The sequence below is a fragment of the Babylonia areolata genome, chromosome 14, assembly GCF_041734735.1.
Source record: "Babylonia areolata isolate BAREFJ2019XMU chromosome 14, ASM4173473v1, whole genome shotgun sequence".
Classification (NCBI taxonomy): domain Eukaryota; kingdom Metazoa; phylum Mollusca; class Gastropoda; order Neogastropoda; family Buccinidae; genus Babylonia; species Babylonia areolata.
The window spans coordinates 36,244,705-36,269,652 of NC_134889.1; the positions used below are offsets into that span (position 1 = coordinate 36,244,705).

General features: G+C 41.7%; 1 protein-coding gene across 2 annotated transcripts in view; it reads left to right on the plus strand.

The window, feature by feature from the left end:
• Nucleotides 1–1,594: 1,594 nt before the first annotated feature.
• The window catches only part of LOC143290024 (uncharacterized), a 35,902-nt gene continuing 12,548 nt past the window's right edge, over nucleotides 1,595–24,948 (plus strand). The window contains exons 1-5 of one of the 2 annotated variants that reach the window (XM_076599356.1): nucleotides 1,595–1,817; nucleotides 4,365–4,452; nucleotides 5,798–5,900; nucleotides 13,336–13,483; nucleotides 22,872–23,076. In XM_076599356.1, coding sequence (XP_076455471.1) covers nucleotides 5,857–5,900; nucleotides 13,336–13,483; nucleotides 22,872–23,076 — 397 coding nt within the window. In that variant the 5' untranslated portion in view covers nucleotides 1,595–1,817; nucleotides 4,365–4,452; nucleotides 5,798–5,856. Of the gene's footprint in view, nucleotides 1,818–2,072; nucleotides 2,226–4,364; nucleotides 4,453–5,797; nucleotides 5,901–13,335; nucleotides 13,484–22,871; nucleotides 23,077–24,948 lie in introns of those variants that run through there. The other variant, XM_076599355.1, reaches the window with a different exon arrangement.

Below are 24,948 nucleotides of genomic sequence, written 5' to 3' on the forward strand. Positions count from 1 at the left end.
TCTTCCATTACTGACCTTCAGTAATCACTGTGACAAGTATCATCATCCAGCACTCTTTAACCGTTTGACATCTTCCATTACTGACCTTCAGTAATCACTGTGACCAGTATCATCATCCAGCACTCTTTAACCGTTTGACATCTTCCGTTACTGACCTTCAGTAATCACTGTGACAAGTATCATCATCCAGCACTCTTTAACCGTTTGACATCTTCCGTTACTGACCTTCAGTAATCACTGTGACAAGTATCATCATCCAGCACTCTTTAACCGTTTGACATCTTCCATTACTGACCTTCAGTAATCACTGTGACAAGTATCATCATCCAGCACTCTTTAACCGTTTGACATCTTCCATTACTGACCTTCAGTAATCACTGTGACAAGTATCATCATGCCGTGCATACTGGGTATGGTTGACAATTCTTTAACCCACCAAATGCTGACATGGAAAACAGGATATTTTAATCAATATGCAGATCTGATCTTCTGCATGTGTATGAAGGGGGTTATGGTAATGGCAGTTCTTTCCTTTTTGGTGCTCTTTTTTTTTTTCTTTCTTTTTTTTCTTTTTTTTCTTTTTTTTGCTGTTCTTGTTCTGTTTTTTTCATCTGATTCTTTTTTCATTATTATTTTCATAATTATTATTATTGTCATTGTTATTATTATCTTTATTGATTTTATTGTTATAATTATGATGATGATGATTAGCATTATTGATGATTTGATTTTATTTATTTATTTATTTTATATTATATTTTCTCTCAAGGCCTGACTAAGCACGTTGGGTTACGCTGCTGGTCAGGCATCTGCTTGGCAGATGTGGTGTAGCGTATATGGATTTGACTGAACGCAGTGGCGCGTCCTTGAGCTACTGAAACTGATACTGATGATTTTGTTACTTCTTAACTTTTCAGCATTTTTTTTTCTTTGTAGAGACTGACTGGACACACACACACACCTCTTCTTTTCTTTTTTTTAACACTAATATTCACATGCATTCCCTTTCCTTTATACACTACTTTACTCCTTTCCGTCTAAAAACACTTATAGTGAATAGACGTTAAACTGAAGAAAACACACCTCATCAGTTCTTTATGTCTTTGTTATTTTATCTTGAATCCAACGAACAACATGTGTGGGTGTGGTTCTGGAGAAGGCAAATCCATGACTAACTGTGGAATGTGATTTCACTACCAAAGACAAAAATCTTTTTTTTTTTTTTTTTTTGTTTGTTTGTTTTTTGGTGTGTGTGTTTTTTGGGTTTTTTTTTTTTTTACCATGATAATGTTGACTGCAAAATCATGGGAACAAGGGCGTGGACTCTGAAATGTTATTCTCAATTTCAACAATAAAGAGTTACCTCGCTTCGAGTGCGGAAGAATATGAGCAATCGAATATAAACACACCATTGTCAAATAAAACATTACTTGTTGATGAAACAACACTCTTTTCGTCCTCAATAATACCACACAAATGTGTTGAATGATAACCATGCACTACACACAACAATGCTTCCAAAAGTTCGGGTTTGTTGTTAGTGCGGGTGGTTTTAGTTTCTCATGAGCACTTCGGTGTAAACAACATGGCCACTTCAGCGTTGTCCTTAGTTTCATTTTTTGTGTGGAGGTAATTATTCTCCCACAAATTCCATACACAGTGCGCCTGCACGTTGCTTCAGGAACTTTGGCGGCTTTCCAGCAGATATTGCTTTTGTCATTACTTCACCCCGACTCCGGCGTTTGATCCCTGAATTACCCGCTTGACTGGTCGACTGAGAAAGCATTGATTGGAATGACTTGATCTCTCGAGCGACGGTAAGATTGTATACCGAAGGCTGCCATTGAGCCTACCATTGACGAAAAATACGACGGGGAAGGCTTAAATGGGAAAAAAAATATATAACCAGGGCAGGGCAGGGCAGACACGCAAAGCTGTTGAACTGAACGGCCTTGTTGATTGTGATATGACACGACGTGTGTTTTGTACAAAGTGATTCACAGTGGACAGAGTTGAACTGGTAGGGTTGAGTCGAACGACCTATTGAACTCCTCCCGTTCGTATTTTATACCTCTAGGCGTAACAATAGGTAGTAGAAGTAGTAGTAGTAGCAGAAGTAGTGCCTTGCCATGGGCTCTAGCAGTCGAGGAGGAGATACCTTGGTGTTGTCAAGAATGTCAGAGTATGGTGAAGGAACTCGTGCTAGACCTTTGAAACCACATGAGGTAAAATTGACTTTCATTGATTCTAAACTAGACACACACACACACACACACACACACACACACACACACACACACACTTTTAAAGAAAAAAGAAAAGCTCTGATTGTTTAATAGTAAGCTAGCAGTGATGGGTGTACGAAGAAATGGGAATGGGTCGACTGTGATATGGACATTTTGGTTAATTATCATTTGCAGATTTAGTGCTTTTATTGTAAAAATTGCACAGTGGGATTTCATTATAGACACTATTGGGGTATTAGACAGATACGTACATATACTTTGATATATTTGTATGTGTGTGCGTGGTGTGTGTGTGTGCGTTTGTGTGTGTGTGTGTGCGTGTGTGTGTGTGTGTGTGTGTGTGTGTGTCTTACTCTTTTCTTTTTTTCATTGGTCGAAGATTTTAGTGGCTTTAAACCAAAACAGGATGTATCTATTCATAGAATAAAATAACCTATAGCTTCAGCCAGGGAACATAGGATCTGCCCAAACTTGCATTACATACTTGTTTGTAGGGGTATTGTGTCTGTGTATCCAACAATCCATGGAGCCCAGCTAGCTTTGATTAGTGAGACCCCATGATTAAGTTGATATTGCTTGATGTAGTGCCTCACACACACACACACACACACACACACACACACACACACACACACACACACACACACACATGCTCTCTCTCTCTCACACACACACACACATATTCACACACACAACACAGTATGCACACACACACACACACACACACACACACACACACACACACACACACATGCTCTCTCACACACACACACACACACACACACACACACACATGCTCGCACACATTCACACACACAACACAGCATGCACACACACACACACACACACACACACACACACACAGCACACATACACAAACACACACACACACACACACACACACACACAGCACACAACATACACAAACACACACAGCACACACACACACACACAGCACACATACACACACACACACACACACAGCACACATACACAAACACACACACACACACACACACACACACAGCACACATACACAAACACACACACGCACACACACACACACACAGCACACATACACAAACACACACACACACATACACAAACACACACACACACAAACACACACACACATGTTGTTATTCTTTGGTCCTGTCCCAGTGGGTCTGATGGCAGATGTCTAGCTCCATGCGATAAGCAGCGCCTTACCTCCAGAGGAAAAGCTGTAGTTTATTCTTGAGTCACCCAGGGTAAGGGCTGTGATTTATTGATGTTAGCTGAAATTACAAGAACCACAGCCTCGGCTTCCAGTGTGTAAATTGATCAGTGAATTATTCTTTGGCTTATGTTGGGTGCAGACATGCATTATTGTAGAACATGTGATTTATGATATTACAAGAACCACAGCCTCGGCTTCCAGTGTGTAAATTGATTAGTGAATTGTTCTTTGGCTTATGCTGGGTGCAGACATGCTTTATCGTAGAACAAGTTATGTGCTGATTTGTTTTTCCTTTGTTACCTTTTTGTGTTATTTCAATATGTCATAAATTAATATTTTAAAGAGATGTATGTGCATGGGTTGATTGATAAATTCATATATGAACCTGCAAGTAATCAAGTATTTAGAACATGTATTTAAATGCCTATGAATAATAATGATTGGCATGCATCTGTTGAAAGGAAAGAGCATTTTCCAGGGATTTTAAAACCACTTAAAGCTAAAGTGTGTGTGTGTGTGTGTGTGTGTGTGTGTGTCTGTGTGTGTGTCTGTGTGTGTGTCTGTGTGTCTCTGTGTGTCTCTGTGTGTGTTTGTTGTCATTGTGTGGTGATGTGTATGTATTTGTGTCTCTGTGTATGTGTCTCTGTGTATGTGCCTCTGTGTGTGTGTGTGTGTGTGTGGCTGTGTGTACACACATATCTCTGTGTGTGTGTATATGTGTGTGTGTGTTTGGCAATGTGTATACATGATTTGTGTGTGATTGTGTGTGTGTGTGTGTGTGTGTGTGTGTGAGAGGCAATATGTATACATGTATTTGTGTTTCTGTGTTTGTGCCTCTGTGTGTGTGTGTGCGTGTGATTGTGTGTGTGTCTGCCTGTCAACCCGGGCACCACTTTCAGAACCAACCGTTCCTGTACATTGGCACTGGTGCTGACAGACACACCTGGGGAACCAGTCCTCCTTGTTCCTTTGTGGGGCTTCTTGAAGGTATGTTGTTTCGTTACGTCGCTACAAGGTATGATCTGTAGATCTATCCACACAGCTTTACCAACAGCTGTGACGTAATTGACTGACTCAGTAACCAATCCATCTTCTGCTTATGTTTTTGACTACAAGTCTTTCTACACAGCTTTACAAACATCTTTGACATAACTAACTAACTAACTAACTAACTAACATAACTAACTAACATAACTAACATAACTAACACACACAACTAACATAACTAACTAACATAACTAACTAACATAACTAACACACACAACTAACATAACTAACTAACATAACTAACCAACTAACCAATTCCTTTCTTCCCCTTGTGTTTTGACTACAAGTCTCCAAGTTCATGTGACTGATTGTTTACAGAATGTGTTCTTTGCTTTCTGGGTGAGTGAGTGTGTGTGTGAGTGTGTGTGTGTGTGTGTTTGTCTGTCTGTCTGTCTGTGTCTGTGTCCGTGTATGACTGTGTCTATGTGTTTCTATCTTTGCATAAGTGTGTGTGTGTGTGCATGTTTGTCTGTCTGTCTGTGTCTGTGTCCGTGTGTGTCTGTGTCTATGTGTTTGTATCTTTGCATAAGTGTGTGTGTGTGTGTGTGTGTGTGTGTGTGTGTGTGTGTGTGTGTGTGTGTGTGTGTGTGTGTCTGTCTGTCTGTCTGTCTGTCTGTCTGTCTGTCTGTGTCTGTGTCCGTGTATGTCTGTGTCTATGTGTTTGTATCTTTGCATAAGTGTGTGTGTGTGTGTGTGTGTGTGTCTGTCTGTCTGTCTGTCTGTCTGTGTCAGTGTGTGCCTGTTTCTGTGTGTTCGTATCTTTGCATAAGTGTGTGTGTGTGTGTGTGTGTGTGTGTGTGTGTGTGTGTTTAAGTCTGTGTGTGTGTGTGTGTACTGGTTTTTCTTCTTTTTTTTTTCCTTTCCGTTCTTTTAGTGTCGCTTCATACATGTGTATTTATATCAGTGTTAGAGTAATCTGTGACTGTGGCATTATGGATGCATTAGAACAATGATATCATTTTGGTATTATTATGTTTCTTCTTCTTCTTCTTCTTCTTCTTCTTCTTCTTCTTCTTCTTCTTCTTCTTCTTCTCATTATTATTATTGTTGTTTTTGCTGTTATTGTTGTCACCACTATCATTATTTGATGATGATAATAATAATAACAATAATGATGATAATAATAATGATAATACTAATGAAAAGAACAAGAAGAGGAAGAAGAAGAAGTCAGAAGGATACTAGTTGTAGTTGTTATCATCATTACTGTTATCATCATCATCACCATTATCATCATCATCGTCATCATTGATGCAGCATCATTGTCACAAGGCCGTGCTCACAGGGGCAGTGCGAACCAGAGGTCGACAGGGTGAAAGGTCAAGCACAGGTTCAGCCGTAGCCATGATGTACAGTTTGCCCAGCACAAGCCAGACTCCGTCAGTGGGGTGAGTGCACTGACTGGTCCATGTGTTGACTGGTAGTACTTTTCTTCTTCTTTCTTTTTCCCCATCCCTGTGTGTGTGTGTGCGCGCGCGCACACACACACGTACGGGCGTGTTTGTACACTAGACACATATATATGCGTGTGCATACACATTCACAAGTTTATACACGCGCAAATGCACACATACATTGATTGCATGCCTGCATGCACACATATGCACATACAAACACACACACACACACACACACACACACACACACACACACACACACACAATGAAACACACCTTCTTATCAAACAAACATTCAGTTGTACAGTGTTTGGGTACTTGTTCAGTTTCTGTTTTTTTGTTTCTTTATTTTGTTCATTCATTCATTTGCTCTCTTCTTCAGTCTTCTAGAGTAGACTACAAAGAATTCACTTGCATTGCTATAGTTACACCGCTTTAACCCTTTGAGTAGACTTCAAAGAATTCACTTGCATTGCTACAGTTACACCGCTTTAACACTTTGAGTAGACTTCAAAGAATTCACTTGCATTGCTACAGTTACATCGCTTTAACCCTTTGAGTAGACTTCAAAGAATTCACTTGCATTGCTACAGTTATATCGCTTGAACCCTTTGAGTAGACTTCAAAGAATTCACTTGCATTGCTACAGTTACATCACTTTAACCCTTTGAGTAGACTTCAAAGAATTCACTTGCATTGCTACAGTTACATCGCTTTAACCCTTTGAGTAGACTTCAAAGAATTCACTTGCATTGCTACAGTTACATCGCTTTAACCCTTTGAGTAGACAACAAAGAATTCACTTGCATTGCTACAGTTACACCGCTTTAACCCTTTGAATAGACTTCAAAGAATTCACTTGCATTGCTACAGTTACACCGCTTTAACCCTTTGAGTAGACTTCAAAGAATTCACTTGCAATGCTACAGTTACACCGCTTTAACCCTTTGAGTAGACTTCAAAGAATTCACTTGCATTGCTACAGTTACATCGCTTGAACCCTTTGAGTAGACTTCAAAGAATTCACTTGCATTGCTACAGTCAGTTACATCGCTTTAACCCTTTGAGTAGACTTCAAAGAATTCACTTGCATTGCTACAGTTACATCGCTTTAACCCTTTGAGTAGACTACAAAGAATTCACTTGCATTGCTACAGTTACATCGCTTTAACCCTTTGAATAGACTACAAAGAATTCACTTGCATTGCTACAGTCAGTTACATCGCTTTAACCCTTTGAGTAGACTTCAAAGAATTCACTTGCATTGCTACAGTTACATCGCTTTAACCCTTTGAGTAGACAACAAAGAATTCACTTGCATTGCTACAGTTACATCGCTTTAACCCTTTGAGTAGACTTCAAAGAATTCACTTGCATTGCTACAGTTACATCGCTTTAACTCTTTGAGTAGACTTCAAAGAATTCACTTGCATTGCTACAGTTACATCGCTTTAACCCTTTGAGTAGACTTCAAAGAATTTGTTTGCATTCTTATTCCTTCTATTTTTTTTTTTGGTTCAGTTTTACTTTATTTTAACTTATTTATTTATTTGTTAATTTTTTTGTAAACTTTATCGTAATCTTCACAAAAATTACTTTCTTCCTGATGTAATATCGCCCACAAGGTGAACGAACACCAGCGAAAGATTGATTCATTGATTGCACAAAATGTGTGCTGCTCACAGGTATTTTTGTTATTGTTGTTTTAATGTTATCCTCATGAGCGCACACATTACCGCAACCCGCAGATCAACTCGTAAGCTCGTGGGCCAATTAGGGGAGGGGAGGGGAGGAGGGAAGATTTGGGGGGGCGCAGGGAGGTGGGGTGTGGGGGGGAGGAGAATGGGGCAGGGGGTTAAGTGTAGGATTAGAGGGGGAGGAGGGGAGATTTTTGGGGGGTGGGGGGGGGTGCGGGGAGGTGGTGGGGGGGGGAGAATGGGGCAGGGGGTTAAGTGTACGATTAGAGGGGGAGGAGGGGAGATTTTTGGGGGGTGGGGGGGGGGGTGCGGGGAGGTGGGGGGGGGGGGGGAGAATGGGGCAGGGGGTTAAGTGTACGATTAGAGGGGGAGGAGGGGAGATTTTGGGGGGTGGGGGTGGGGATGCGGGGAGGTGGGGGGGGGGAGAATGGGGCAGGGGGTTAAGTGTACGATTAGAGGGGGAGGAGGGGAGATTTTGGCGGGTGGGGGTGGGGATGCGGGGAGGTGGGGGGGGGGGGAGAATGGGGCAGGGGGTTAAGTGTAGGATTAGAGGGGGAGGAGGGGAGAGATTAGTTGGAGGAGAAGGTATCGATACAGGGGGCTGGAATCATTTCACAGACCCCAAGGTTAGAAAGAACATATATGAGACCAGGGGTGATGGGGTGGGGTGGGGGGCGGGGCAGGGTGGGGCAGAACGTTTCACAGACCCTTGCGTTACAAGACAGAACATGGAAAGACTTCTCACGTCGTTGTACCGATTTCTGAAAATCTCTGGCCGGCGGGCCCGTCATACTGTATAACCCGCATGCGTGGTGATCAGTGGTGCTTCATTGATACAGGCAAGTCGGAACTTGTGAGTCTCATCTCCACCCAGTCCCACTCCCCCCCCCCCCCCCCCTATTTGGTGTGAAGGGGTTGGTTTTCCTGTGCTAATTGTGGTCATTGGTGTCAGCGGTATGGTTTTCCTGTGCTAATTGTGGTGGGTGGTGTAAGGGCAAGGCACAGCACTCTGGCTGATTTTCACAGTCTTCTCTCGAAAGGTCAAAAAGCTGCAGGGTAGTTGTTGAGGATTGTTCATCTGAGTGACAGCAGCACTGGAAGTTGGTTAGCAGTGAGTGTGAGTGGGGTAGTTTTCTGTTTGTGTGCATTGCTTTAATAATAATAATAATAATAATGGATACTTATATAGCACACTATCCAGAAATCTGCTCTAGGTCCTTTACAAAAACGCTTTTGTTAACATAATACATCATATCTATGTTACATACACACACCAAAATGTGACTACACACACACACACACACACACACACACACACGCTGCATACATACATTTTAACATACATGTGTATCCGTAACAGCTACCCCAACACATACGCACACATAGGCAGGCACAAACTTGCATAAACACACGCACACACAATACACATTCATATACATGCATGTAGTTATGTACACATACATATGTATACACACATAGTCAAGCACAGCTAACGCAAAGGAAGTGGACCTGCCACAATTGAACTTATTGCTGAGGGAAAAGGTGAGTTTTGAGACGAGATTTAAAAGATGTGAGGGAATCAGAATGACGGAGGTTATCAGGGAGCTTGTTCCACGTCTTTGGTGATTGAAAAGAAAACAATCTGTGTCCATAGGTCTTACTTCTAATGTGAGGTATCCTGAGAAGTCGAGTATCAGAGGAAGAATGGAGCTGGCGAGACGGAGTATAGATATGGATGAGTTCAGAAAGATACTTGGGGCCAGATCCGTTGACTGCAGAAAAGGTCAGAGTGGATAGCTTATAGTCTATTCGATCAGAAACAGGCAACCAGTGGAGAGACTGAAGGAGAGGAGAAACATGGTCAAATTTAGAAGCTGTGCAAATGAGTCTGGCAGCATTATTCTGATTTCGTTGGAGTCTGTCTAACAGATATTTGGGAAGGCCGGCCTTTGCTTTTGCTTTGTCTCTGTCTGTGTAGTGAGTGTGAGTGGGGTAGTTTTCTGTTTGTGTGCATTGCTTTGTCTCTGTGTCTGCGTAGTGAGTGTGTGGGGTAGTTTTTTTGTTTGTGTGTATTGCTTTGTCTCTGTGTCTGTGTAGTGAGTGTGAGTGGGGTAGTTTTCTGTTTGTGTGCATTGCTTTGTCTCTGTGTCTGTGTAGTGAGTGTGAGTGGGGTAGTTTTCTGTTTGTGTGTATTGCTTTGTCTCTGTCTGTGTAGTGAGTGTGAGTGGGGTAGTTTTCTGTTTGTGTGCATTGCTTTGTCTCTGTGTCTGTGTAGTGAGTGTGAGTGGGGTAGTTTTCTGTTTGTGTGCATTGCTTTGTCTCTGTGTCTGTGTAGTGAGTGTGAGTGGGGTAGTTTTCTGTTTGTGTGCATTGCTTTGTGTCTGTGTAGTGAGTGTGAGTGGGGTAGTTTTCTGTTTGTGTGCATTGCTTTGTCTCTGTGTCTGTGTCTTCTTTCTCCATGTCTTTGTCTGTATATCTCTTTCTCTCTCTGTTTCTCTCTTTCTCTCTCTCTTTCTGTTACGGTCTACCTGTCTCTGTCTCTTAGCTCTCTTTCTCTCTTTCTCTCTCTCTCATTGTCCATGTCTGTCTGTCTGTCCATCTCTCTCTCTGAATGTGCATGTTGTTATTATTATTATTATTATTATTATTATTATTATTATATTCCTGAATCTTGTGCAGAGACAAATCGAAGCTCTTTCACACCATTCACACGCAAAGCTGGACTCTTTATGAAGGACACAACACCTTAATCGTTGACAAGCTGGACTCTTTATGAAGGACACAACACCTTAATTGCTGACAAGCTGGACTCTTTATGAAGGACACAACACCTTAATTGTTGACAAGCTGGACTCTTTATGAAAGACACAACACCTTAATTGCTGACAAGCTGGACTCTTTATGAAGGACACAACACCTTAATTGTTGACAAGCTGGACTCTTTTTGAAGGACACAACACCTTAATTTCAGGAACTGTGACAAGCTGGACTCTTTATGAAGGACACAACACCTTAATTTAAGGAACTGTGACAAGCTGGACTCTTTATGAAGGACACAACACCTTAATTTAAGGAACTGTGACAAGCTGGACTCTTTATGAAGGACACAACACCTTAATTGTTGACAAGCTGGACTCTTTACGAAAGACACAACACCTTAATTGCTGACAAGCTGGACTCTTTATGAAGGACACAACACCTTAATTGCTGACAAGCTGGACTCTTTACGAAAGACACAACACCTTAATTGCTGACAAGCTGGACTCTTTTTGAAGGACACAACACCTTAATTGTTGACAAGCTGGACTCTTTATGAAGGACACAACACCTTAATTGCTGACAAGCTGGACTCTTTATGAAGGACACAACACCTTAATTGCTGACAAGCTGGACTCTTTACGAAAGACACAACACCTTAATTGCTGACAAGCTGGACTCTTTATGAAGGACACAACACCTTAATTGCTGACAAGCTGGACTCTTTATGAAGGACACAGCACCTTAATTTCAGGAACTGTGACAAGCTGGACTCTTTATGAAGGACACAACACCTTAATTGTTGACAAGCTGGACTCTTTATGAAGGACACAACACCTTAATTGCTGACAAGCTGGACTCTTTATGAAGGACACAACACCTTAATTTAAGGAACTGTGACAAGCTGGACTCTTTTTGAAGGACACAATACCTTAATTGCTGACAAGCTGGACTCTTTATAAAGGACACAACACCTTAATTGCTGACAAGCTGGACTCTTTATGAAGGACACAACACCTTAATTGCTGACAAGCTGGACTCTTTATGAAGGACACAACACCTTAATTGCTGACAAGCTGGACTCTTTATAAAGGACACAACACCTTAATTTCAGGAACTGTGACAAGCTGGACTCTTTATGAAGGACACAACACCTTAATTGTTGACAAGCTGGACTCTTTATAAAGGACACAACACCTTAATTGCTGACAAGCTGGACTCTTTATGAAGGACATAACACCTTAATTTCAAGAACTGTGACAAGCTGGACTCTTTTTGAAGGACACAACACCTTAATTTAAGGAACTGTGACAAGCTGGACTCTTTATGAAGGACACAACACCTTAATTTCAGGAACTGTGACAAGCTGGACTCTTTATGAAGGACACAACACCTTAATTTAAGGAACTGTGACAAGCTGGACTCTTTATGAAGGACACAACACCTTAATTTAAGGAACTGTGACAAGCTGGACTCTTTTTGAAGGACACAACACCTTAATTGCTGACAAGCTGGACTCTTTACGAAGGACACAACACCTTAATTGCTGACAAGCTGGACTCTTTACGAAGGACACAACACCTTAATTGCTGACAAGCTGGACTCTTTACGAAAGACACAACACCTTAATTGCTGACAAGCTGGACTCTTTACGAAAGACACAACATCTTAATTGCTGAAATGAAACCACGAACTGTGATAACTGGTGAACACTGGTTCAGGTGCCAGTTGCATTGCTTGGTTCTAACTTTTTGACAGTTACATGTGACTAAATGCCTATGTTGACCGAACTACGCCATTGGTCAGTTCCATACTACACACAGTTAGTAGCGGGTTACGACCATACTAGGCTCTTCCGTACGAGCAAGGCAACTGGCTCCAGAAGTCCAATGCCTAACCTAATTCTTTTTTTCTTTTTTTTTTTCAAATAAAACTGCTTTTTTTGTGGGGGAGGGTGGGGGTGGGGGAGCCTTGTTTTTCTTTTTTGCCTTGAGTTGAATCGCCTATGTCTCCTTAATACCAGACTGTTTTGGATTTTACAGAGCAGGGCAGGTCTGACAAAGCAGCTGCTCTCTCCATATGCATTGCTGCATTGACTTTTTTGTTTTTCTTTCTTTTTTCTTCTTCTTCTTTATTTTTTTAGTGTCAGAGTGAGAAAATGATTTCCTCCAAGCAGACATTAAAAATGCAAATATTTCATTTGTATTATTTTATCTTATATATATATATTTTTTTCTTTTAACTAATCTATTCAGTCACACTTGCATTCATCACTCCTTTTAGCATCTATTCATCTGTTTATTGATTGAGTTGCATAAGAACTTTTTTTACCATGTCACTCCTCCCTTTTTTTTTTTCTTCCTTCCCTTCCTTCCTTCCTTCCTTCCTGTCTTTCACCCTTCCCCCTCCCTCTCTACCTTCCTTCCTTCCTTCCTTCCTGTCTTTCACCCTTCCCCCTCCCTCTCTACCTTCCTTCCTTCCTTCCTTCCTGTCTTTCACCCTTCCCCCTCCCTCTCTATCTTCCTTCTTTCCTTTCTTCCTCCGTCTATCCATCCACACACCCCAGATGTTAAGTGTTTGTGTGTGTGTGTGTGTGTAAAAATGTTACATGCCTGTGCATGTGTGTGTATGTGTGTGTGTGTAAAATCTTGCATGCCTGAGTGTGTGTGTGTGTGTGTGTGTGTACGTGTATATGTGTGAAAGTGAGTGTTTGTAGTCTTCAGTTTTATGCCTTTCCACTGTTAAGTGATGCGCACGTGTGTGTGTGTGTGTGTGTGTGTGTGTGTGTGTATGTGCATGCACGCATGTGTGTTTGTCTATGTGCATGTGTGTGTGCAATTGCGTGTGTGTGTCTGTGTGTGCATGTGCATGTGTGTGTGTGTTTGTATGTGTGTGTGCTTGTGTGTGTGTGTGTGTGTGTGTGTGTGTGCGCGCGCGCGCCTGTGCGTTTGTCTGTGTGTGTGTGTGTCCAGAAAGGAGAACAGCAGGACCGGAGGTCAGTCGGTCAGCGGCAGCAGAATGCGAGGCTCCTCCCTCCACCCCCACTCCTCCTCCTCCTCCCTTCCCCCCAACCCCCGCATCAAGATGCCCTTCAAGCACGACATCCGTCAGCCCTCACAGGTACAGATCTGTCTGCTGATGGTGTTTCTTGTCCGCCATCTCTCTTTCCACTCTCTCCCACTCTCTTCCCCTCTCTCCCCCTCTCTCCCACTCTCTTCCACTCTCTTCCCCTCTCTTCCCCTCTCTCCCACTCTCTTCCCCTCTCTCCCACTCTCTTCCCCTCTCTTCCCCTCTCTCCCACTCTCTCCCACTCTCTTCCACTCTCTTCCCCTCTCTCCCACTCTCTCCCACTCTCTTCCCCTCTCTCTCATGTTATTTGCAGATGATGTAATTCTTTTGTCTGACACGGCCATAGGACTTCAAAATCAGCTGAACATATTAAAGCAAGAAGCAGATAGATTATTTTTAAAAGTTAATCTTGAGAAAACAAATGTAGTTGTGTTTAGAAAAGGTGGTTACTTATCTAGATATGAAAAATGGCACTATGGAACTGATGAAGTGAAGGTAACTAATGCTTATAAGTATCTTGGTATGATTTTTACAACTAAGCTGAGTTTGACAAGGACAGTAGCAGAAATTTGTAGAAAGGGGAAGAAGGGGGTTATAGAAATCTTAAGGTGTTTACGTAAGTTAGGCTCGATAGATTCATATATATTTTGGAAACTTTTTGATACTCAAATAGAACCAATGATAACATACAGTGCCGAAATTTGGGGACTTTATGATAACAAAGATTTAGAAAAAGTACATACATTAGCTATTAAACGTTTTTTAAATGTTCCATTACATGCTTCAAATACTGTATTATATGGAGAAAGTGGTAGATACCCATTATACATTAAATCATGTGTGAAATGTATAAAATATTGGTTAAAATTAATAAGGCTACCCACATCGAGATTATGTAAGCAGGCGTATGAAATGTTAGTAAATGAACATGAGAGAGGGAAGGAAAACTGGGTATATTTTGTAAAGAAGACATTAACTGTAAATGGATTTGGGATTGTGTGGATGTGTCAGGGAGTTGGATGTGTAGAAGGATTTGTTTCAGAATTCAAAGATAGGCTAATTGCTTCATATAAACAGAATTGGCACGGTAAAATGGAAAGCACTGAGAAATATAGATGGTTTTATAGTTTTAAAAGTATATTTCAAACAGAAAAATATATCACAGTCGTGACAAACAAGTGGCACCGAACAAGTCTCGCCAGATTTAGAACGAGAACGATTGGTTTGAATGCTTATGAAAAGTGGTTTCAGACTGAGCCCTCGTTACTCTCCCCTTGTCCGATGTGCGGGCATTCAAGGGAGGATGAGTTACATTTTTTGTTTAGTTGTAAAGCTTATGACGATATTCGAGAAAAATGTGTTGTATTTAAAACAAATTCAGCAAAGTATGAAGATATTTTTGGAGTGCTAAATTTAAATCAGGAAACTTCACTACAGTCACTTGCAAAATATATTGCAGAAGCGAATAACATGCGACGAAAAAAACTCAACAATAATAAAATAGTATCAGGTGTTGCTCATTGTGAAAAGTGAAATCTGTGTTGTCACTCTCATATGGAAAATTTTATGTTATACATTTATATATGTTTTTGTTTTTATTTCTCACTACATGCCATTACTTTGAATGGATGGTCGAACTGCACTTTGTTGCACAGATTGATTGATTTCGTTTTGGTTTTGGTTTTCATCAATATTATTACTATTGATGCATGTTGTTATTTGTATTATGAACCCCCATGTCATTAGGGCTGTAAAGCTATTGACATTAAAGTGTTCAGTGTTCAGTGTTCTCTTCCCCTCTCTCCCACTCTCTTCCCCTCTCTTCCACTCTCTCCCACTCTCTTCCCCTCTCTCCCACTCTCTTCCCCTCTCTTCCACTCTCTTCCACTCTCTTCCCCTCTCTCCCACTCTCTTCCCCTCTCTTCCCCTCTCTCCCACTCTCTCCCACTCTCTTCCACTCTCTTCCCCTCTCTCCCACTCTCTTCCCCTCTCTTCCCCTCTCTCCCACTCTCTTCCACTCTCTTCCACTCTCTCCCACTCTCTTCCCCTATCTTCCCCTATCTTCCCCTCTCTTCCCCTCTCTCCCACTCTCTCCCACTCTCTTCCCCTCTCTTCCCCTCTCTCCCACTCTCTTCCCCTCTCTCCCACTCTCTCCCACTCTCTTCCCCTCTCTTCCCCTCTCTCCCACTCTCTTCCCCTCTCTTCCACTCTCTTCCCCTCTCTTCCCCTCTCTTCCCCTCTCTTCCACTCTCTTCCCCTCTCTCCCACTCTCTCCCACTCTCTTCCCCTCTCTCCCACTCTCTTCCCCTCTCTCCCACTCTCTTCCACTCTCTCCCACTCTCTTCCCCTCTCTCCCACTCTCTCCCACTCTCTTCCACTCTCTCCCACTCTCTTCCACTCTCTCCCACTCTCTTCCCCTCTCTTCCACTCTCTCCCACTCTCTTCCCCTCTCTCCCACTCTCTTCCCCTCTCTTCCCCTCTCTTCCACTCTCTCCCACTCTCTTCCACTCTCTTCCACTCTCTCCCACTCTCTTCCCCTATCTTCCCCTCTCTTCCCCTCTCTCTCACTCTCTTCCCCTCTCTTCCACTCTCTCCCACTCTCTCCCACTCTCTTCCCCTCTCTTCCCCTCTCTCCCACTCTCTCCCACTCTCTCCCACTCTCTTCCACTCTCTCCCACTCTCTTCCACTCTCTTCCCCTCTCTCCCACTCTCTTCCAATCTCTCCCACTCTCTTCCCCTCTCTTCCCCTCTCTCCCACTCTCTCCCACTCTCTTCCCCTCTCTTCCCCTCTCTCCCACTCTCTTCCACTCTCTCCCACTCTCTCCCACTCTCTTCCACTCTCTCCCACTCTCTTCCCCTCTCTTCCACTCTCTCCCACTCTCTTTCACTCTCTCCCACTCTCTTCCCCTCTCTTCCACTCTCTCCCACTCTTCCACTCTCTTCCCCTCTCTTCCACTCTCTCCCACTCTCTCCCACTCTCTTTCACTCTCTCCCACTCTCTTCCACTCTCTTCCACTCTCTTCCCCTCTCTTCCCCTCTCTTCCACTCTCTCCCACTCTCTTCCACTCTCTCCCACTCTCTTCCACTCTCTTCCCCTCTCTTCCACTCTCTCCCACTCTCTCCCACTCTCTTCCCCTCTCTTCCACTCTCTCCCACTCTCTTCCACTCTCTCCCACTCTCTCCCACTCTCTCCCCCTCTCTTCCACTCTCTCCCACTCTCTCCCACTCTCTTCCACTCTCTCCCACTCTCTTTCTTTTTCTCTATCTCAGTCTCCCTCTCTTTCTCTTTTTCTTTCTCTCTCTTTCTCTCTCTCTATCTCCTGTACATATGTTGTTGTTGTTGTTTTTTTTTGTATGTCAATTAATTGACTGTCATACATGAGTGTAAGAATGTTACTTGGTTTCTGAATGTGTACTTAAGTTGTTATTTCCCTTTATAGTTTCTTGCTTTCTTTTCATTTTTAATGATCATATTTATATAGCGCTGAATCTTGTGAGGAGACAAAGCAAAGCACTTTCACACCAGTCATTCAAATGCGTGCATAACTCTAAAACTGGAGAAACTGAAGACAAGGAAGAGGCAGAAGAGGGAGGCTGTCTTGTGAAGAGGTGGGTTTTAAGGCCAGACTTGAAAGAGCTGAGTGTGGAGACCTGACGAAGCCAAAGAGGAAGTTCATTCCAATTACAAGGCTCATAGACAGAAAAAGAACAGCGGCCAACAGTCGAGTGTTTGAATCTGGATATGCATAAACAGAGTGAATCCGAAGCCAGTCGTAGAGAGCAAGATGGTGTGAAGAGGTGAAGGCAGCCACAGAGATAGGAAGGGGCAGATTTGTAAATACATTTATAACATAGAGTGCTGATCTTGTACTTTATTCTGTGTGAGACAGGTAGCCAGTGGAGATGTTGCAAAAGAGGAGTGATTTGCTCCTATCTTTTCTTTCTGAAGACGAGTCGGGCAGCATAGTTTTGTATGCGCTGAAGGGACTGAATGGATGAAGCAGGCAAACCAGACAATAGAGAGTTACAGTAGTCAAGGCGAGAGAGAATGAGAGAAATGACAAGTCTAGATGTTGCGTAAGTGGACAGATATTTCTGGATGGAACTGATGCTCCGCAATTGACAGTAGCAGGATTGACAAGTCTGACTGATAAAGTTTTGCGTGGACAGTGTGTTTTCAACGACAACTTCGAGGTTCCTGACTGAACTGGAAAGAGGGGTGGATGTACTGCCAAGTTTGATTGTGTCAGTTGTGATGTTAGACAGTTTTTGTTTATTTCCTATGATCATTGCTTCAGTTATTGTCAGTGTTCAGTTGTAACTTATTTAGAGTCATCCAGTTTTGTATGTCCAGGAAGCAGTTGGATGTTTCTTGCAAGAGCGACGACAATTTTTCAGGGGTATCACTCTTCTGGAGTTGAGTGTCATCAACATAAGAATGATGACTGACATTATGGCAGTTGATAATTTCAGCTTGAGGGGCAGCGTACAGTGTGAAGAACACTTGGCCTAAAACAGATCCCTGTGGGACTCCGTGTTCGATTTTAACGGGTTCAGATTGGAAATGATCAACAATGACAGACTGGAATCGATCAGTGAGATAAGATTTGAACCAGTTTAGAACACTGCCGTTGATACCAAATGTAAAATGGAGATGGGAAAGAAAGATTGAATGGTCTATCGTGTCAAAGGCAGCTGACAAGTCGAGAAGAGTGAGAAGGGAAATTTTTCCTGAGTCGGACGCTAGCAGTAGATTATTCAGGATGTGGAGGAAAGTGGTTTCGGTGCTGTGGTCAGCATTATAGGCAGACTGAAATGGGTGGATGAGATTCATGAAACAAAGGTGGTTGTTGAGCTGCTTCAGGACAGTTTTTTCAAGGAGTTTGGACATGAATGGAAGATCAGAAACTGGTCGATAGTTTTTCAAAATGTTTGCGTCAAGGTTGGGTTTCTTCAGAAGAGGCCGGACGATTGCAGTTTTGAAAGTGGATGGAAACGTTCCAGTGAGAAGGGATGAGTTGACAATATTGGTGGTTGTGGGGAGAAGCTGTGAGATACACTGGGAAAAAAACAGAGGCTGGTATAGGATCAAGCTCACAGGATTTTATTGTCATTTCTTTTAGGATTTCATGGACTTCTGTTTCAGTCAATGGATTAAAGGAATGGAGAGGAGTGCTGCTGAATTGAGGATCAGGATGAGCAGGTTGGAAAGACATTTGGTCTAAGATGGTACAAATATTTTGGACTTTGTCAAAAAAGAAAGAGGAGAAGACATTGGGGAGTTCAGATAAAGTGTAGGCAGAAGGAAGAGGAGTCTTTTTTGCAGTACTGAGAAGATTTGACATGATAAAGTAAAGAGATTTGGTGGATGTGGCATCAAGAACTTGAGAAGAAAAGAAGTTTCTCTTTGCTGATGAGATCATATGTTTGACTATTTATTTGTTTTCGGAAGATCTGATTGTGGACTTTCAGTTTTGTTGATCGCCATCGCCGTTCCAATTGGCGACGTTTTGCATTTTGCAAGTTGAATGTCTTGTGTGTACCATGGGGCGGAAGGCCTATCAGGCAGCATGCAGGTAGTAGGGGGTGCATGTTCATCCAGCAGTTCAGAGAGAACAGTGTTGTAATGTGTAGAGACATCGGTGCAGAAAGAAATTTTGGAAAGGCGTTCAGCAGCTTGAGAAGAAAAAGTGTTAATGTTGATGAATTTCAGGTTGCGATGAGTAACAGATTTGTTGGTTCTGGAAGGTTTAGAAATATTAAGTGAGAATATGACAGCGGAATGGTCAGAAGAAAGCTTTTTAGTTACAGTGACAGATGCAATCATGGCATCAGAGTCACGTGCGATGAGCCAGTCCAACGTATGGCCAGATCTGTGTGTTGGTTCTGTAACAAGCTGAGAGAGAGAATGATTGGACAGAGATAGACATAGGCGTTTGACATCAGTGGAAGTTTGGTTGTCGAAATGAAAATTGAAATCTCTGAGGATAATAAGTTTGCCAGAATGAAGGTTGTAGTAATAAGTAGTGTTTGGAACTCCTCGTGAAACACAGAAGACATTAGGTTGTTTTTATGACTTGGAGGAGGACAATAGAGACAACAGAAGATGATTGAGTGACTGGTAACACTGAGAGTGACTTCTAGCATTTCAAAGGTATCATGTGGAAAGGCATGGTTATGGGAGAAGGAAAGGGAAAACTCCAAGATATCTCTGTAGACAGTGGCGATGCCATCTCCACGAGACAGTCGAGGAAGTGACATAGTTTTGTATCCAGGGGGGGTCAGTTGTTTCAGTTTGGGTTCCTGACCTAGTGACTTTAACCAGGTTTTGGTAAGAAATACAATATCAAAGTTATTTTCTAAAATAAAATCATAAATATAGTCAGTCTTTTGATCAGGGCAGACAGATTGAGCATTGAACAGACAGGCATGAAAGAGATCAGAGGTAAGGAGAGAGGAATCCAATGGTGAAGCAGGTGAGTCAGGCAGACAGACAACAGAAGAAGATGGTGACTGAGCAGTGGAGGACAACGGGAAGGAAGAAAAAGATCTGGGAGTTGAGACAGGTGTGGCAGGAGTAGGAAGCGGAGCAGAGGCTGTCACTGGCACGGGGGATACATTACAGATCGGAATATTGTCATCAGAGGGGACAATGTCACGGGAAGTAAAAAATTAATGTTAGCAGGAACACGTGTGTTGAGGTTGGAAGCAGCACAAACAGCGCCGCATAAAGTAGATATGTCAGCACACACAGGTAACACATCAGTAGTGCTGACGTTACACACAGGTAACACATCAGTAGTGCTGACGTTACACACAGTGGGAACAACACCAGAGGATATGCCAGACAGGTCAGCAGATGTGACGTTGTCAGTGACGGTGACAGCGACAGCAGGGCTGACATCAGAGACAGGAGGACGGTCAGTACAGGAGACAGAGCCCCACAAACGGCGAAGTTTGCCCACTCTGGTTCCTCTCTTCGTTTTCGGCTTGCTGATGATGCACCGTGTCGTGTCGTCATGTAGTCTGCAGTGTTTATGCCATGGTATACTTAGCAAAGCTCTGATGTCATTGATGTTCACCATGGTGACAGTGGCAGTGCGAGAGCAGAGGTCGGACGGTATGAGAGGGCTGGGCACGTGAAAAACGTGGGTCGAGTGAACAGCATTCATATGTGCCAGTTTGTAAATTAATGCACAAATATGACAAATATTAAATATTGAATTAGTCTTAGAGCAAATAAAAAAAATAAGCAAAACTGTTCTGACCTTCGGAGTCCTGGAAACAAGACGTGCACATTGATATAAATAATATCCAGAACAGAGCACAATAAACAAATAAACACTCACAAAAATGCTGAGACCAACGCAGTGCAGCCAGTGGGTGCAAGGGCTGATAACTCTCCACATTTGTTGCTTATACAAGCTGAATTATCCCCCTTGGCAGTAGAGCTGTGAAATACTATTTGCCAAATAAAAAAAAGTGTCATTGTCTCTCTCTGTCTCTTTCTTTCTCTCTGTAAAACGCTATTTGCCAATAAAAAATTTGCCTTGTCTTGTCTTGTCTTGTCTCTAGACTCTTTCTCTCTCTCTCTCTCTGTCTTTCTCTCTGTCTTTCTCTGTATGGGTTTTTTTTTCTTCCAGTTTTAGAGTTATCCATGCATTTGAACGACAGGTGCGAAAGCGCTTTGATTTGTCTCTGCACAAGATTCAGCGTTATATGAATGTAATAATTATTATTATGAGTTCTTAGGTTTGTGTCTGTGAATGTGTATGCACAGGTATTGTTTTGGTGTATTGTGTGTATGTATGTGTATGCACATGTATTGTTTTGGTGTATTGTGTGTATGTATGTGTATGCACAGGTATTGTTTTGGTGTACATTCAGCAGTTTGTTTTTGGCATGTTTTCTTTTAGAACTTCGCAGATTGTGTGTATGTATGTGTATGCACATGTATTGTTTTGGTGTATTGTGTCTATGTATGTGTATGCACATGTATTGTTTTGGTGTATTGTGTGTATGTATGTGTATGCACATGTATTGTTTTGGTGTATTGTGTGTATGTATGTGTATGCACATGTGTTGTTTTGGTGTATTGTGTGTATGTATGTGTATGCACAGGTATTGTTTTGGTGTATTGTGTGTATGTATGTGTATGCACATGTATTGTTTTGGTGTATTGTGTCTATGTATGTGTATGCACATGTATTGTTTTGGTGTATTGTGTGTATGTATGTGTATGCACATGTATTGTTTTGGTGTATTGTGTGTATGTATGTGTATGCACATGTATTGTTTTGGTGTATTGTGTGTATGTATGTGTATGCACATGTATTGTTTTGGTGTATTGTGTGTATGTATGTGTATGCACATGTATTGTTTTGGTGTATTGTGTCTATGTATGTGTATGCACATGTATTGTTTTGGTGTATTGTGTGTATGTATGTGTATGCACATGTATTGTTTTGGTGTATTGTGTGTATGTATGTGTATGCACATGTATTGTTTTGGTGTATTGTGTCTATGTATATGTATGCACATGTGTTGTTTTGGTGTATTGTGTGTATGTATGTGTATGCACATGTATTGTTTTGGTGTATTGTGTCTATGTATGTGTATGCACATGTGTTGTTTTGGTGTATTGTGTCTATGTATGTGTATGCACATGTGTTGTTTTGGTGTATTGTGTGTATGTATGTGTATGCACATGTGTTGTTTTGGTGTATTGTGTCTATGCATGTGTATGCACATGTATTGTTTTGGTGTATTGTGTGTATGTGTGTGTATGCACATGTATTGTTTTGGTGTATTGTGTGTATGTATGTGTATGCACATGTATTGTTTTGGTGTATTGTGTCTATGTATGTGTATGCACATGTATTGTTTTGGTGTATTGTGTCTATGTATGTGTATGCACATGTGTTGTTTTGGTGTATTGTGTCTATGTATGTGTATGCACATGTATTGTTTTGGTGTATTGTGTGTATGTATGTGAATGCACATGTATTGTTTTGGTGTATTGTGTGTATGTATGTGTATGCACATGTGTTGTTTTGGTGTACATTTAGTGGGGGTTTTTTGGTGTGCTTTCTTTTACATCAGAGATTATTTATTTATTTTCATATTGTTTTTGTGCACATTTAGCATTGTTTTGGCATATTTTCTCTATAGAACTTCACAGATTATGTCTGTGAATGTTTATACGCATGCAGTATGTTGGAGTACATTTAGCAGGTTTTTATATGTGCATGTATTCTTTTAAAACTTCACAGATTGTGTCTGAATGTGTATGCACATGCATTGTTTTGGTGTACACTTTGCGTTTCTTTTATGTGAACTTCACAGATTTTTTTTTTTTTTTTTTTTTTTTTGTTTATTTTTTGTTTATCTATTCATTAATTTTTATTCTTTTTTTTTTTTCTTTTTTTTTCGAATGCAGGCCCAATGGCAGGAGCCAGCCCAGGAGCTGAAGGAGATGACGATGCTGGCCACCGGTCACATGACTCACATGCTGACAGGGGGCGCTGCTGAAACCTCCTCCTCCAGAAAGCGGCGAGGACATCTGCAGAAAGGACGTCTGAAGCCGCTGTACCCGGTCAGCACCGGCGGACCTTCCATCCGGCAGTGCAGAGGCATTCTCGCAGGTGATATTGAGGATTTGTTTGTTTGTTTGTTTGTTTTGTTGAGGAGGGATCTCACAGGTGATGTTTGGAATTTGTTTTTTGTTTGTTTTTGTATTTTGTTGCGGAGGGATTCTAGCGGGTGATGTTCAGCATTTGTTTGTTTGTTTTTGTTGTGGAGGGATTCTAGCAGGTGATGTTTGGCATTTGTGTGTTTGTTTTGTTGTGGAGGGATTCTAGCAGGTGGTGTTTGGCATTGTTTGTTGTTTGTTTGTTTTGTTGTGGAGGGATTCTAGCAGGTGGTGTTTGGCATTGTTTGTTGTTTGTTTTGTTGTGGAGGGATTCTAGCAGGTGGTGTTTGGCATTTGTTTGTTTGTTTGTTTTGTTGTGGAGGGATTCTAGCAGGTGATGTTTGGCATTGTTTGTTGTTTGTTTGTTTTGTTGTGGAGGGATTCTAGCAGGTGGTGTTTGGCATTGTTTGTTGTTTGTTTTGTTGTGGAGGGATTCTAGCAGGTGATGTTTGGCATTTGTTTGTTTGTTTGTTTTGTTGTGGAGGGATTCTAGCAGGTGATGTTTGGCATTTGTGTGTTTGTTTTGTTGTGGAGGGATTCTAGCAGGTGATGTTTGGCATTTGTGTGTTTGTTTTGTTGTGGAGGGATTCTAGCAGGTGATGTTTGGCATTGTTTGTTGTTTGTTTTGTTGTGTAGGGATTCTAGCAGCTGGTGTTTGGCATTGTTTGTTGTTTGTTTGTTTTGTTGTGGAGGGATTCTAGCAGGTGATGTTTGGCATTGCTTGTTGTTTGTTTTGTTGTGGAGGGATTCTAGCAGGTGATGTTTGGCATTTGTGTGTTTGTTTTGTTGTGGAGGGATTCTAGCAGGTGGTGTTTGGCATTGTTTGTTGTTTGTTTGTTTTGTTGTGGAGGGATTCTAGCAGGTGGTGTTTGGCATTGTTTATTTGTTTGTTTTGTTGTGTAGGGATTCTAGCAGGTGCTGTTTGGCATTTGTTTGTTGTTTGTTTGTTTTGTTGTGGAGGGATTCTAGCAGGTGATGTTTGGCATTGTTTATTTGTTTGTTTTGTTGTGTAGGGATTCTAGCAGGTGCTGTTTGGCATTTGTTTGTTGTTTGTTTGTTTTGTCATGGAGGGATTCTAGCAGGTGATGTTTGGCATTTATTTGTTTGTTTTGTTGTGTAGGGATTCTAGCAGGTGGTGTTTGGCATTTGTGTGTTTGTTTTGTTGCGGAGGGATTCTAGCAGGTGATGTTTGGCATTTGTTTGTTTGTTTGTGTATTTTGTTGTGGAGGAATTCTAGCGGATGATGTTTGTCATTTGTTTGTTTTTGTTGTGGAGGGATTCTGTAGGTTGATGTTTGTCATTTGTTTGTTTGTTTTTGTTTTTTTTGTGGAGGGATTCTAGCGGTTGATGTTCGGCATTTGTTTGTTTGTGTATTTTGTAGTGGAGTAATTCTAGAGGGTGAGTGTGTGACATTCGGCATTACATTTGTTTTATTTTGTGTTGTGGAGAGACACTATCAGCTGATATTCAGGATTTGCTTCTTTGTTTAGTTCTGTTGAAGAGGGGTTTTCTAGCAGATAACTAACATTTGACATTGGTTACTTTGTTTGCTTGACTTTGATGTTGTAAAGGGATTCTGGTATAGGTGATTGTTGTTGTAAAGGGATTCTGGTATAGGTGATTGTTGTTGTAAAGGGATTCTGCTATAGGTGATGATGGTGACATTTGGCATTTAATAGTTTTGTCTTTTCAGTTTTGTTGTAGAGGGTTTGTAACAGGTTAGAGTGAAATTTGGAATTTATCAGTTAGTTTATTTTTGTTTTAGAGGTAACTGTGACATTTTGAATTTATTTTTTTGTTTGTTTCAGTTTTGTTGTAGAGGCAT